At 45.4% G+C, this 15,073-nt stretch overlaps 1 protein-coding gene across 16 annotated transcripts in view; it reads right to left on the bottom strand.

The window, feature by feature from the left end:
• Positions 1 to 15,073, bottom strand: part of DOCK9 (dedicator of cytokinesis 9) — a 323,308-nt gene that overhangs the window by 40,083 nt on the left and 268,152 nt on the right. For 15 of the 16 annotated variants that reach the window (XM_070800425.1, XM_070800419.1, XM_070800422.1 and 12 more), the window contains 5 exons: positions 14,167 to 14,313; positions 11,352 to 11,562; positions 5,532 to 5,722; positions 2,202 to 2,302; positions 1,930 to 2,068 (listed from right to left, as the gene is read on the bottom strand). In XM_070800425.1, the coding sequence (XP_070656526.1) occupies positions 1,930 to 2,068; positions 2,202 to 2,302; positions 5,532 to 5,722; positions 11,352 to 11,562; positions 14,167 to 14,313 (789 nt within the window). Of the gene's footprint in view, positions 1,049 to 1,929; positions 2,069 to 2,201; positions 2,303 to 5,531; positions 5,723 to 11,351; positions 11,563 to 14,166; positions 14,314 to 15,073 lie in introns of all 16 variants that reach the window. The other variant, XM_070800424.1, reaches the window with a different exon arrangement.

Here is a 15,073-nt window from a genome sequence, read left to right on the forward strand (position 1 = left end):
GCACAGAGACACAGCATTACCCACGCGCAATGCGCCCAGCGACACTTCTCACAACTCATCACCCAGCGGCCACTGCGTGACTGTGACACCCCCAGGGAGCTCAGCCTCAGTGCAGGGCCGAGGGAGTGGGTCAGCTCACCTCCCACTGCGTATCAGGGTTTATCGGATCAGGATATTAAAGAGCAAGTCAAGGACAGCGTGTTTCGTTTCCTCTACAGGTTAGTGAGTAGAGAGCCTTCTAAGCTCACCAGGTCGTAAAAGCACCTTGAAGTCTATCCTGCATGTACCTGGTGGGGACACGACATGGTCCCGGCCCTTGGAAAAGCCTTTTTTTTTTTTTTTAATGAATCTGGAGCATCGGTGCTCTCCACCAGCTCCTTTTCTCAAGATCTTACAGATTTCCATGCTGGGAGAAAGAGAGTGGCCGCCTTGCTGACTCTCAACAAGTCTCTTTCACACTCAATAACGCAAGGAAGAATTCTAAGCACAAGACTTGACCTAGTGCCGGGTGGACACTGAGAGGAACATACACACTCAGAGGCTCCCCTGGAAAATCCAAGACTCCAGGCCAAGACCCTTTTTGCTTAAGGGTTCAAAGTTTAATCTTCACAGTTGTTAGGATAATGGAAAATTCAAGGTGCAGTTAAGAGCCAGCACAGCATTATGTCCACACAGTCTGGGAGTTTAATATTCTCGGTTCTGAACTTTTTTTCCCCTCCTGTCATCTTGTCTAGAGCCAAGTGCTGACAGCCACTGATCAAGCTCTCCATCCTACCTGGAGGCCCCACACAAAAGACCCTGAGCTTTCTCCAGACACTTGTTCCCACAAAACCCTCTCTTTCTGCTCAATTATTCACATATTTATTTCTTTAGTCATTTCTATTTTTTTTTGTACTTTTCTAAATGCCCAGAAGAGGGCTGCCTTCTTTTTGCACATGTACTGTCATTATGTCGGTGTCTACAGTTGTCCAAACTCAGTCGCAACTTGCTGTGAGCCAGTTATTAAGATCCAGAGAAATAAAAGTAGAAAATGACATTACCATCCCATCTGAACGTGTGAGCATGGAGGAGAAAAAAAAGCAAGTTAAAGCTTAGACATTTAAGTTAGTTTTCTACAACAGAAGCCTCCTAACTAAATCATCACAGGTTAACTGACACAATGGCACTGGCTTCCATTTTTTTTAAGAATGAAAGCCAGTAATGTAGGCAATAGACAGAAGCAGTCATGTGGGCCGCTTACGGGGCCAACACTGATCAGAAAGACTGACACAGAAGAAGTCTCCATCAACTCTGTGGTTGATGGAGAACAGACCCCTCAAAAAGCAACAGGAAGCGGCCTTTGACATTCATTTAGTTCCCTGGGCAGCTGTCCCCATCGATGACCACTGAGCCCAAATATGTAATCCCACTGAAAGGAATTCATACAGGAAGATGGTGGTAGCAGTGCAATCAGGAAAGCTGCCTGGAATGACAAGGAATAAAGAAGCAGCCTTGAGGACTGACTCACTGGGGCACCCAGGTCAGCTGTAAGGAGTCACACTCTGCACAACCCTATTTTTTTTAATGGTGAAAGACATTTACTGCAACGGAGAATTCCTTAAAGCACGCTGACAAACCTTCTTCTTCCAAAGGATCGGGTGAATAAAGAGTTCCAGGAATAGTACTGGTATTTCTTTTATGTGAGTTGTTTCTGAGCTACTGACAGATTGAGTGATAGAGAAGGGGGTTAGACAATGACGCTTGTTGTTAGGCTTGTTGTTAGCTGTTCCCCAAGCCCCTGTGGTTAGACAGTAGCAGCAGTGCAGCATGCTACACTATCCTTCAGAGAGCAACATTTTGGAAGGATGTTGGGGCATTCAGACCATTGTAGGGTGCACCTGAGACCCCCAAGTGATGCGGCGGGTCTACACATGAGAGTGTGGCACCTACCTGCTCGTGCATGATTTCAGAAAGCTCTTTTGTCATTTCCCTGTAGTTGGCCTTCATTTCTTCCTGATACTCTATCTGATCCTCTTTGATGAGCCTTTCGTTCACCACTAAGGCTTGACCGCAAGCTTCCACAAATTGCCTGAAACGGTGCGGGAGAGGGAAATCAAGGCATGAACAGAACAAAGGGTGAGCCCAATTGGCAGGATCTCTTTCCTGAACGAGCACAGAAACGATGGCTACTTCAAGAGAAAGACATTTCCAGTGTGCGTTACCTGAAAACTTCTTTAAGCAACTTCACTTTATTGTCAGGGTATCTTTTTGTGTTTGTGTCATCTAAGAAAGCTCGGGCGTATGCTAGTGGACCCGCGTTGACCTGGATAAAGAACAAAAATTTAAAATTAGGTTATGAAGAAAATGCCCATCATCGTCAGTTTCAGCTGGCATTTGCTAAAAATGCTGCTTGAGTGAGTTAGTTATGACCGCTGCCCTCCATGAACTTAGGACCCCAAAGAAGAAACCATGAATCAAGCTCATATTGCTATAAGCTATTTGATGTCTGTCATCTCAGCCATCCTCAGGGCACTTGTGATGATGGTTCATCTTATGTGAGAAGAAATAATGCTTGGAAAATGTAAGGACCTGTTTAAGGTCGAACAGCCAATAAGTAAGACACCTGAGATCAGAGCCAGTCTTCCAGCTGGTATTTGTGCTAAATGACACTGAACTAAGAGGTCAATCTGGTGAGTTCAATGAAAACTGAAAAACAAAGTAGATGTGCCAGTTTTAAAGAACGAACTCTTCCCCTTGTGGAATTGTGAAGCCGATCTGCTATCCTTAAATGAACTAACCATCTCAGGGGCTGGGAGGCCAAAGATTCGGGGGAATTTGGCAACAAGATGAGGGACTCAGAGCCCTGCATGTCTCCTCTAATTCACCAAGCGGAGTTCTCTGAGGCTGAGTAAGTCAAGAAATGTGGGAGTGTGCAGACAAAGAGGGTTAGACACACTGGATGGGGAGGGGAAAGTTCCAGGCACTTGGGACTTGGGAAAGGGCCTGAGTATGTGATCATTGCATGATTTTTCCAGGGGTGGGGCGTGTCCTGGAGGACTTGGAGGTAAGTGAGCGGGGAGGGCGTGGCTGTGGCTGTGGGTGAAGGGCATGGGCAGTGGTCTTGGCATGTAGGACTTGCAGTAACGGCAGGGGAACTGAACTGACAGAGTTCACACCAGGGGTGGGGAGACGGGGGGCACAGAGGTTAGATAGGGGCCCTCTGACATAGGGACAACTAGCTAACCCTCAGGGATGACTGGGTATGATCCCTGGATATATGTGGGGAGCTTTGTCAATAACCTAAAAGTGACCCAAATGAAGCAATATCCAGAGTGACGTGTATCTTCAGTTTTAAGAAGATGGAGAAGGAAGCTCATGACACTTCATAAGGTCAACATGCCAAGACCCTGGAGTGGAGCACAGAGTCACGAAGCCACCCGATGGCTCTGTCCTGTGCACAGCCACCCCGGAGAGGCTCTTGGTGGAAGAATTAAAGAAACACAGATAAAAGGATCAGGCTTCTCTCCCCGGACTCCAGCTTTGTTGTTACCCTGGAGGGTGCACACACGTAACCTTCACCTCCTTGCTTCATCACAGAATGCTTTGCTCTTAAAGGCGACCAGGCATTTATCCAACGCTAAAGTCACTATCAAAAGGCAGGGCACGTGCCCTTTGGAAAGTGCATCCTGCCCAGCCCCACCCTTCCCTGGCACGTCTTTCCCTCCGCACTGGCCTCTTCAGAGGCTGGCTGTTTCCAGGCCCAGGCCACGTTACTGAGTGGTTTTTGTTTTAAGCTGCAGAAAATTGTGGCCTCTGGCCCGTTATGCAATCACTCACGTGGTTGGAGTATTTATCATCTTCACCTGATACCTTATTTTGGTATATTAGTCTTTTGGGCCGTAAGAGAAGAGGTTGAAAACATCTGTAAATACTTTTGAGGTGAATGACATTTAGAAAAATGTGAGGTAACAGCTTAGCATTGATCTGATAAAAAGTTGACAAAAACCGATTTCAGAAAACGAAACCAGTGTATTACAATCTACATGTAACCTTCATAAACACATTCTTCTTGAAAGAGAAAAGAAGCAGATATAGGAATGTACACATAATGCAGGTGGCTAGAATTATTTATACATACTTAAAAACGTCAATAAAGCAAGAAGCATGCTGGTCACTGGAGGGAGTAACTTAACACTTATTAATTTCTTAGGAAACCATGTAAGTACAATATCTGAAAAACATCCCTATGATTGAAGTGTACCATACCAACACAAAGGTGCGTGTAAGTGTTTAGCTTGACGAATTTTTACAAACTGAACATACCTGTGTAAACAGCACCTGGGGGTGGGGGGGGGTGGGAAAAACTGGAAGATTGGGATTGACCTATACACACTACTATGTATAAAATAGATGATTAATAAGGACCTACTCTATAGCACAGGAAACTCTACTCAGTACTCTATAATGGCCTAATGGGAAAAGAATCTAAAAAAGAGTGGATATATGTATATATATAACTGATTCACTTTGCTGCTCAGCAGAAACCAACTGCTGCTGCTGAGTCACTTCAGTCGTGTCCGACTCTGTGCGACCCCAGAGACAGCGGCCCACCAGGCTCCCCCATCCCTGGGATTCTCCAGGCAAGAACACTGGAGTGGGTTGCCATTTCCTTCTCCAATGCATGAAAGTGAAAAGTGAAAGTGAAGTCTCTCAGTCATGTCCTACTCGTTGCGACCCCATGGACTGCAGCCCACCAGGCCCCTCTGTCCATGGGATTTTCCAGGTAAGAGTACTGGAGTGGGGTGCCATCGCCTTCTCTGGCAGAAACCAACACAACATTATAAATCAACTACACTCCAATAAAAAGGACAAAAAAAAGTCAGCACCTAGATCCAGTACGACTTCACCTGAACAGCTAAAGGAAAAAAAAAAGTCTTGACCCCTATTTCTTACCACATAAAAATTAATTCAGATAAAGAAAAAAAGAACATCTCTGAAACAGATTTCTATAGAGGATACAAAATCTGCTACTAATAAAGGAACTATTGATTAGTTGGGCTATGTTGAAATGAAGAATTTCACTAATCAAAAGATACCATTAAAAGAGTGAAACTTAAGGTACCTTTTCAGTTACAATTTTCATAGAAACCAGAAAACAACAGTTTCATATGAAAACCTATAGCTCTCCATACTTCACCCTATTTAAGTCTTGATGCTTCCATTAGGCAATCAGAATTAACCAAATTTCTGAGAAGCCAGGCTGTACCCATCTCTAGCCCTCGCAGACACCTTGGTGACAATGACGCTCTTGTAGCCAAAGGGCTCCCGCCCATCTGGGATCGGGAGAAACCGCACAAATACGGAAGGGAGGGGGTGGGGATCGCCTCTGGACCTGGTGTGAATGACCTGAAATTCCCCGGGTCCACAGGAGCTGCCCTGTGGACTGCCTGGCCCGGCGTGCGGATTGCCTGGCTCGGCGTGCGGATTGCCTGGCCCGGCGTGCGGATTGCCTGGCCCGGCGTGCGGATTGCCTGGCCCGGCGTCCGGCTCACCTGGACGCTCACGCTGCCCTGGAGCTTGAGCTGCAGTTTGATCATGTCTACTTCGGCCGAGGAGCACAGCTGCCGGAGCTCGGCCACCTTCTTGCTCATCTCGTCGATGGCCACCTCGATGGGGTTCAGGTCTGTGTGGTGCTGGTACATGACCGGGATCCGCTTCTTCACGTACGGGAAGCAGTGTATTGCTGCGGAGGAACACGGCGCAGAGTTAGGCCATGGCTCACACCGCTACATTCGTCCCGAAGGACAGCTCATCACCACGCCCGAGTAGGTAAGGAACCTGAGGCGTGTCTAGGACACATGCCGGCACTTCGTGGAACCAGAATCCAGCCTTCCTTTATTGTGGTGTGCGTTTAACCACAGGCACCACATAAAGTCAAGAGGGTCGGGTTCTTGTTAATTTTAATAGAGAGGTTTGCCTTTGAAGAAGTCATTTGATCACTCTTGCTCAATTTTCTTGCCCATAAATGTGCTAAACCTTTCTTGGAAGTTGTGAGAGCTGAATGAGCTAGCAGGCATGAGACAGCTTTGCAAATATAAAAAAGACTAAATAAACAGTCTTGAGATATCATATAATAGAGTTAAGTCCAGAAAAGAGTTCCATAGAATATCCTTGAGCCATGCAACAACTTGGAATCACATGCTTAAGTTTGCACAACTCAGAGAAATCAATGAAAATAACATGTGAGAATGTATTTCCAAGCAAAGTATTTTATGAACCGGAAATTCACAAACTTTGAATTGCAATAATAAAGATGTTTTAAAACTTGAGTGATTCAACAACATTAAAAAATATTTAGTTTTTCTCACACATTTTTTTTTACCCAAAAAGACGCCACTCAATATTGTTTTCATTTCTTTTAAGACACCTAAACATATCAACACCAAAGAGTTGGTTTAAAAAAGAATAGAAAAAATAGCACTGAAACATGTATATTACCATGTGTGAAATAGACTGCTAATCCAGGTTCGATGCATGAGGCAGGGTGCTCAGGGCTGGGACAACCCTGAGGGATGGGGTGGAGAGGGAGGTGGGAGGGGGGTTCAGGATGGGGGACACATGTATAACCATGGCTGATTCATGTCAATGTATGGCAGAAACCACCACAATATTGTAAAGTAATTAGCCTCCAATTAAAAAAAAAGAATAGAAAAATAGTTGTTTCTAATTCAATACTGTTTCACATTTCTCCCCTATTGCTTATATATTGTACATGTAAATATAATATTCTTATTTCATATATGTATTTATGAATAGGCAGGTAGCTATATGCTTAAAGCTTGTATTACTTTTTAACAAGTGGAAATAAGATAGGAGTGTTATGTTTAGATTCTTTACTATTTAGTAAGTGGTTGGGGAGGGATTACTCGAAAAGGACTGATCACAAAACGAGAAAGGCTGGCTCCCAGAGTTCCCTCAGGACCACCCAAAAGTCCAGAGCGGGAAAGACATTCAACCTGATCCAGCCCTGTTTGTCACACCCTTTACAGGCCTGCCCTGGTTGCTGAATGCTTTATCAATCTAAGGCGGAGGGTCCGTGTCTGCCATTTCTTCTGTGTTCCCTGCGGACACACAGTTTTTAAGTGGCGACACTGGGATTGGTAAGTCCTCTTTGGACTGAAGGTTTCTGTGACAAGAACTAGATGCTGCTGTTTATCAGCCAGGGAGATGGGAACAGCTCTCCAACCACAGGTGCACCCGGACGTGACAGACGTGCTTTACAGTGAGGAGAAAACTGTGTTCTCATTTGTCAGGACACACGTCTTGTGAGGCTCACGCCATGTCAAAACACACTGACTCGTGTTATCACAGTGCTTCTGGGTGATATGGGGTGGTAGCACCATTATTTCAGAGAGAAAAAAAAACAACTCCAAAGGTATTTGTGAGATGTCCATGTTACACTGATTGCACTCAGCAAAAGGTCTGAGTCACTGCTTCTTATGATGGTCATAGGGGGCTAAAAGAGGCACAGGAGAGATGAAATGATATAGAAAACTCAGGGTCTGTGCATGAGCCCATCAAGGCACATGATCCAGGACCACCCCCTGGCGCAGCCTTCCTTACTGGCCTCATTCTCCTCTTACTGGGGTCACTTGGCTCCAGCCACGCTGGCCTACTGGTCACCCCCTGAGCGTGGTGGGCACAGGGACCCCCACTGCTGGCCTCTGCCCCCATAGCTCCGTCTTCCTTCAGACACTTGCACAGACCATTCCCTCACCTCCTTCAAGTCTGGACTCTCCATGAAGCCCAGAGGGCTTCCATTTAACCCACCATTTAACCTGCAGCCTTCCCCTTCCCTGACCCCCCCATTTCCAATCCCCCTTTGCTTTTGTCCAGAACATGTATTACCTTCCAACACAGACACATTGACTCGTTATGTTTACTGTTTATCGTCTGTCTCCTCCTGCTAGAATTCAACTGCACAGAGAGTTGTTTTGTTGATACGCCAGGTTGGACATTGCCCGCCCGTGCTCTGTAAGTTTTGCTGAACGTTAGAATGTATTACTGCCCAAATGGCTACATGGAAGAGCACACAGGCCTGGAAAGTGGAAAATTAGGTGGTGGACTGAGTGAGCCATTACATCATCAATCAACAGCCCGCATCAGTGGTCTGCAGCCCTTTGGTCAGGACGATGAGGAAGAAACGGCTGAGGGGTGTGAGTGTACAGTCTGGTGAGGCTGATCGGGGGTGAGGGCTGGGGGAATTATTTCCAACCTGAGAAGGAGTCTGGACGTGATTTGGGAGACTGGGGAATGATGACCAGGAAGAAACTCCATGGGATGAGCTCCATGAAAGAAGGAACAGACGGGGTCAGGTAGGGAGGCAGGCTCAGAATTGACACCGAGGGGGATGGGAGGGTGATCATTAGATCTTTCAAATGACCCCACCACTGTAGCTGACTGAGGGAACTATCCAAGAAAGTGAACCTGTCTGGGTTCGGAGGGCAGGGACTTCTACACAATTTGAAGGCCAAAGGACAGCTGTGAAGCAATGCAAAGGAAGAAGAACCTAAGGGATTAATAACACAAGGGAAAACGCAGAATATCCTGGCCTGTGTGTCTTTAACTGAAGGTTGGTATAGTTTATAGGTTCTCAGTAGCATTTTTATAACCCCTTCTCTAAATCTTTGTTGCTACCAGTAGTTAAACCTTGTGAAATTCTGAGATCTTTCGAGGCAGAAACTGCACCCTTTCTTGCTCTTTTGTTGCACTAAGAGCGACTGATCTGATCTGATCTGAACCTCAAAAGGCAAGGAGCTCAATGGTAGATGAGATTGTAGCAAAATGAAGTGCATTCCTTCCCCACCTGGGCATAATTTACCAGATCCTTTCACACAGGATGGACAGTATAACTTTGTTTTTACAGATGAAAAACTAAGGTGCAGAGAGGTTAAGTGACCTTCCCAAGGTCACACAGTGCGGATGTGATGGGGTCTGTGCTGCCCACACCTCCTCAGGGTGATTATTTCCTGAGTCGATTATTTCCTTTCTCTGTAGCAGCGTTACTCTTTGTCCCCTCTGCTCAGGCGGGTACAGAGCTTTGCTCTGGTCTGTTATCTAATCTAAAATATTTCTGTGACAAAACGGGAAACTGGCTAGTGAAAACACCCCGTGGTAACTGTTTATGAATCAGCATGCTCCCTGAGTGGGATAATCATGATACAAATCCTGACCCTGACTCATCAGTGAGCTCGGTTTATTTAAATCAGCAGTTCTCCAACCTGAGCAGTGTCAGAAACACCTGGAAGGCTAAGTTAGCCACACCAGCTGGGCCCCGCCCCCAGCGTGCCACAGGTTCCCAGGTGTTGCTGACACCGCAAACAGGGAACAACCTTTGATAAGCCCTGATCTGAGGTTATCACTGCTGGAAAGATGAACATGGTAAGCTGGTAATTCTTGTAAAATGACTCCATCTAAAAAATGCAGTTATTTTGCTTAATAAGGATTTGCTACTGTGTCCATCAGAAAAACAATTAATCGCTCAGATGGTAAAGAATCTGCCTGCAATGCAGAAGATCTGGGTTCAATCCCTGGGTCAGGAAGATCCCCTGGAGAAGGGAACAGCTACCCACCCCAGTATTCTTGCCTGGAGAATTCCATGGACAGAGGAACCTGGCGGGCTACAGTCCATGGGGTCACAAGAGCCGGATATGACTGAGTGACTGACACTTTTACTTTCAATCTATGGGGAGGGGCTGATGTTTTTGAGGACAATATTGTTTGTGTTTTACAGGTCGTCTTATTTTTCTAAAAACAGGAGCAGAAGCTCCTTTTTAAAGAATGTAGGGTCGGGGAGGAAGGAGAGGGTGGGATGTATGGAGAGAGTAACATGGAAACTTATCTTACTATTTGTAAAATAAATAGTCAATGGGAATTTGCTGTATGACTCTCAGCGAACTCAAACTGGGGCTCTGTAACCACCTAGAAGGTGGGATAGGAAGGAGGTGGGAGGGAGGTTCAAGAGGGAGCGGTATGTATACCTATGGCTGATTCATGTTGATGTTTGGCAGAAACCAACACAATTCTGTAAAGCAATTATCCTTCAATTAAAAAATAAAATACCTTCGAGAATAAGAAAAAGAATGTAGGGTTTCGGGGGTTCTTTGCTGAATTTTAATTTTTATCTCAGTTCCCCCATAGGAAGAATAAAAAATCCTATGCAATATGCTGTCCTGAGCTATTTCATCATGAACCACACTCTTTCTTTCGTAACCGCTAAATCACACACCACGCAATTCACCCATTTAACGTGTATCGTCCCTGGCGAGGGTGGAACCTCACCCGAAGCTGCACCATCCTCACAGAACTCTTTTCATTGATGGTTATAGTGCTCCCTGCTCCTGACCAGGAGGAACACTTGACATCAACCGCTGGACAAGGACTGGGTGCCTTCCTGGTTCGACTTAACTATGGCAGCTCTGAAAAATGTGCCTCAATAGCAGATACAGACAACACGTGGCATTCTCAATAGCGTCCTCACAGATTTTTTTTTTTTTTAAGAAAGCCTTTATTGCCTGTTAAAGGTTAAAGGTTGCCTGTCATTTGCTGACCCTAACCTAAGAGCGATGGTGACTCTTAGGTTACTCCCAAGACGACTCTATATGTGTCACACAGCATAGTTCTGGGGGGTGGGTGATCAGTGGCTACTAAGCGGTGCCAAAGGAGCCACTGAAACTCTTGCCACCACTGAGTGGGCAGCCTGTGAATGCGGTGGGCTTCCTGGTACTAGCAGCTGAGATTGTGCTGTCTTATTATTCTAAAAGCAAGAGCTGAGGCTGGCCAGCCACTCAGGGAGGAGGTGGGCCTCGTATCCCACTTGTTCCCACCCCCTAGAGTCTCTGAGCAGGCTCAGGCTGGGACCTGTGAGGCACAGACGCTTCAGGGGTCTGTTCCCTTGATGTAGGTAGCCTCGGCACTGTGCACAGGGGTTCTCCACTCCCCGGGAGTGGGACATGTAGCTGGAGAGTCTGCCAACTGCCCGCAACAGCATGCCAGAGCGTTCTGGGAAGAAAATGGGCCCACTGGTTTCACCAGATTCTAAAAAGGGTAAGTGACGTGACATTGGACCTGACTTCTGGTCTGATGGAAGATACCCAACAGGTAAACAGAAAAATGTCCTTTGAGTTTTCAAAACCGAGCATGAGATACGTGTTAAACTGAAGCAGGTATGTAAGGAAAATTAACTAAGTTCCCAAGGCCCTTCCGGTTCTAGAAGCTTCTGGATCCCTTCTGAAGGCTCTTTCTCTCGCCCTCCATGCTGAGAGCTGGGTGTGGCTCTTACCGGAAGGGGTGGGGGGAGGGGGGAGCCGTACCTGTCAGGATGGTGCGCCGTTTGCACTGCTCCTCTACGCCCCCTTGCCGCTTCCCGCTCTGGGTGAAGGGCATCTCAAACATGAAGCGGCGAATGTTGTGGGATCTTTCGAACTCCGTTTTCCTTTCTTGCAGTTCTTTCTCATCAAAGAACGGGATCACGTGAGTCACCTGGATGTAGGCATACTTGGAATCCAGATCCTTGGGGTTGACCTTAAAATGAATAAAGGGAATGGAATACAGCTTCTGGTGTGTGAAGGACTCCTCCAATGCACGCTGAAGTGGTGTTTTCCCACTTTGTATGAGTAAAAGTTTTGGAGACTCAGAATGTTTGAAAAAAACAGTACAACAAATGCCACATACTCACCACTTAGAACAATTGCTAATACTTTGCTATTTGTTTATATATGTCTCCTTACACACACATACAGGTAGATTTTTTTTTAGCTGAAGCATTTCAAAGTAAGTGGTTCACATCATGACACTTGAGCCAGCATCTCCTAAACATGAGGACAGTCTCCTCCATAACCACAATACATCATCATTTTGTTAATGTTACAAAATTAACACTAATCTCCTAATAGTACCCAGTATACCAAGTTTAGATGAAAAATTCTCAAATGTCCCAGAATGGTATTTTTGGCTATTTGTGTTTGAACCAGAATCTAATCAAACATTGCATTTTACATTTAGTCATGGGTCCTTAGTCTTGTTTAATCCAGACTATTCTTCTTCATGACATTGACTTTTAAAGACATCGTGCTAGTTTTCATGTGGAATGACTCCCTATCTGGATTCCTCTGATTCTTTCCTAAGCTGTATTTTTACATATTTGGCTTAGAGAGAAAAATGTTTATTTTAGTAATAGTGTTTAAAGCCAAGCCCTCAAGTCATAATTAACCTGTAGATAGATTAGACATAAACACATGGATATGAATTAATTTAATACAAGTAAGAGATGAATGCATGAGCATCTTGAGAGAAGTTGTTAGGTCAAAGACACAGACTGATCCAGACAGAGGTTTTGGCTTCAGAGAAAAAGGCAAGTTGGACTTGAGTGATTTGGTCTAGAAAGGAAGTAGGTCTTAATAAGGTTGTGTTGAGGTTTCTGGCTAAAAATGGACCCACAATGCATGTTTCTCCTCTTCCTTTGTACAGCTCTGTCACAAAGTATAGAATTAACTGGCACGGACAAAAGAGAGGGCGGAAGAACAGCAGTGGGTGAGTTTAATGAATATCTGGAAGGCAGGTGCATGGGGGTTAAAGTTCTAATCCACATTCCCATGGAAGGGGCAACAAGGAGGAAGCCAGAGCACCCCGCAGAAGCCTGCTGTGATGGACTGGACATCTGTGTTCCCCCAAAATTCTCATGTAGAAATCTTAACCTCTAATGCAATGGTATTGGGAGGTAGGAGATGATTAGGTCAGGAGGGTGGGGCCTTCATGAATGGGATTAGTACCCTTATACAAGGCCGTCACAGAGCTCCCTCAGCCCTTCTTCCACATGAGGACACAGCGATAAGTCTATGCACCAGTTAAAAGAATCTCACTCGGAAGACTGAGTCTGCTGGTGCCTTGACCTTGGACTTCCCAGGCTCTGTCCTGAATTGTGAGGAATAAATTTCTGTTGTTTGTGTGCTACCTGGTCTATGATATCTGTTACAGCAGCCTGAACAGACGGGCATCTGGAGAAGACTAGGATTAGGGTGACCAGGGGAGGTATGGGTTGGTGAGTGGCCCAGAGTCTATGCCGGGTAGTGGCAGAACCCCAGGCTCCCTTCCCAAGTCCCCACCCCCAAGAAAAGAACAGATTGTTCCTTGGAGAAACCGGTCTGGAAAGAGTCTAAGTGGGTTCGCCAGTCTCAGCAGAAAGTGGGGGCAAGGTACAGAGTAGGACGCAGGTAGAAGGGCAGGTGGAAGGCTGCAGGCTGAACGTGGGACCTTCACCCTTGCTCATCTCCTGCCTCCAGCATCCAGAATTACCTCCTCCCTTGTCCCCTCCCTACCACCTGGGCAGGAGACTGCAAGATTCTCTGGAGAAAGGGAAGAGCCCCAAGCACATGAATTCCAGACACTGGGGATGCCTACGCAGGGCTCAGGACAAAATCATGAACTGAGGCTCCTCCAAAAGGATGAACTGAGAAAGAGGTCGAGCTTATTGCTGTTGGAAACTGAACAGGAGGGGCGTTTGTAAATGCAAAGAACAGGAGCTCCACTAGACCTGAGTTTCAGGAGGCAAGAGGATCTCATCTCTTGGGAGATGTCCTGAAGTCGGTGCAACACGTAAATACACAAGGAAAGTGTGGAGGTTCAGAAATGGTCCTCGTGTGAGGGCGACTCAGCAGAGGATAGCCTCTCGAAGGAGAAAATAAATCTCATTCCTACAGATGTGCTGGCTAGTTAGTTCCTTCCTTGGTCTGTCTGTCTGCTCATCCCTCCGTCCGTCCATTAGTCAATCAACCAGACATTGTGCTAAGTGCAATGAAAACGAGCAGCGACAGACAGAACGTAGGACCCTACTCCAACGGAGTTTCTAAATAGCTGGACTAAAAATGGTATGTCCTTTCAGATATTAATTATTTTGTAAAAGAATATCTGTTTAAAGTTATGAAATAAAGGACTACTTCATGAAGGATATCAGGGAAGCACAGAAAGGTATTAGGGGAAAAAAAAATACACTTGTCACTCAAAGTCAACCATTCTTAACTTTCCCCTGCATCTTCTTTTTTTGACACACATTTATGAATATATATGATCAATCAAACATGAAAAAACAATATTACATTGCTATGATACATTTATAAGCATGGTCCATACCTTGCCAGAATCTTGTATCATCTTGACGTTTTCAGCACCAAATTTATCTGAGTAAAGTTTGAGAAGTCTCTGAGAAATTTCTGACAGAGGTGTGAGTTTCGGCTCCTTGTAAATATACTCCTTTCCATCTTCATCTTCAAAGAACCCCTGTGACATAATGCACAATTAGAGCTGCCCCCAGACACAAGCCCAAGGCTGACCACAGGGAAGGAGTCTTTTGTTACAAGGGTTAACAACAACAAAAAAGGGAGTGATTCTAAAAACAAAATCGGGCTTTCCAAATAGGAAGGAAAATGATAATAATGTGAGGTCTGGGTGCGAAGATAAAGGAAAAACACGAAACTGCAAACTCATCCAAGAATGTGGTCATTAAGTGTTGAGTGAATGAGAAATTGGGGATTCAAGACCGTGTTCTCTCGGTGAAGTCGAATGATGGCACTCAAGCCTGTTTCACATTCCCAAGGAACAGAAGAACTCACTAAGACATGTCTCAGCAGCCAATGGGCTGGCCTCAGACATGCACACACACCCCTTCTCCTGACCTCTCCCATCTACACGGGATTTTACAGTATAAACAGAAGCATTCTGGCCTGGAGAGTAGGTTTGGCAAAAGTTATGTAAAGTTGGTGTAAATTCCATTTTGCCTCACTGATGAGAAAAATAGGAAAGGACGTCGCATAATATCAGAAAATATTTTTATAATCGCCAGTCATCACCTGTTTTAGCACCAGTCGGGTCTGAATACGACAAGGCTTAGAAAATTGCTTGGGAAGTGAAAAAGGTTGAAAACTAAAAAGCCCAAATTGGAGTTAATATTTGAAATAAATTTTTAAAAAAATATCTCTCCTCTAAAATAAAAGAGAGAAAATGGTGCAAAAAACACGGTATATAAAAGAAAAAAACGCAG

The sequence above is a fragment of the Bos indicus genome, chromosome 12 (genome assembly GCF_029378745.1).
Source record: "Bos indicus isolate NIAB-ARS_2022 breed Sahiwal x Tharparkar chromosome 12, NIAB-ARS_B.indTharparkar_mat_pri_1.0, whole genome shotgun sequence".
NCBI lineage: Eukaryota > Metazoa > Chordata > Mammalia > Artiodactyla > Bovidae > Bos > Bos indicus.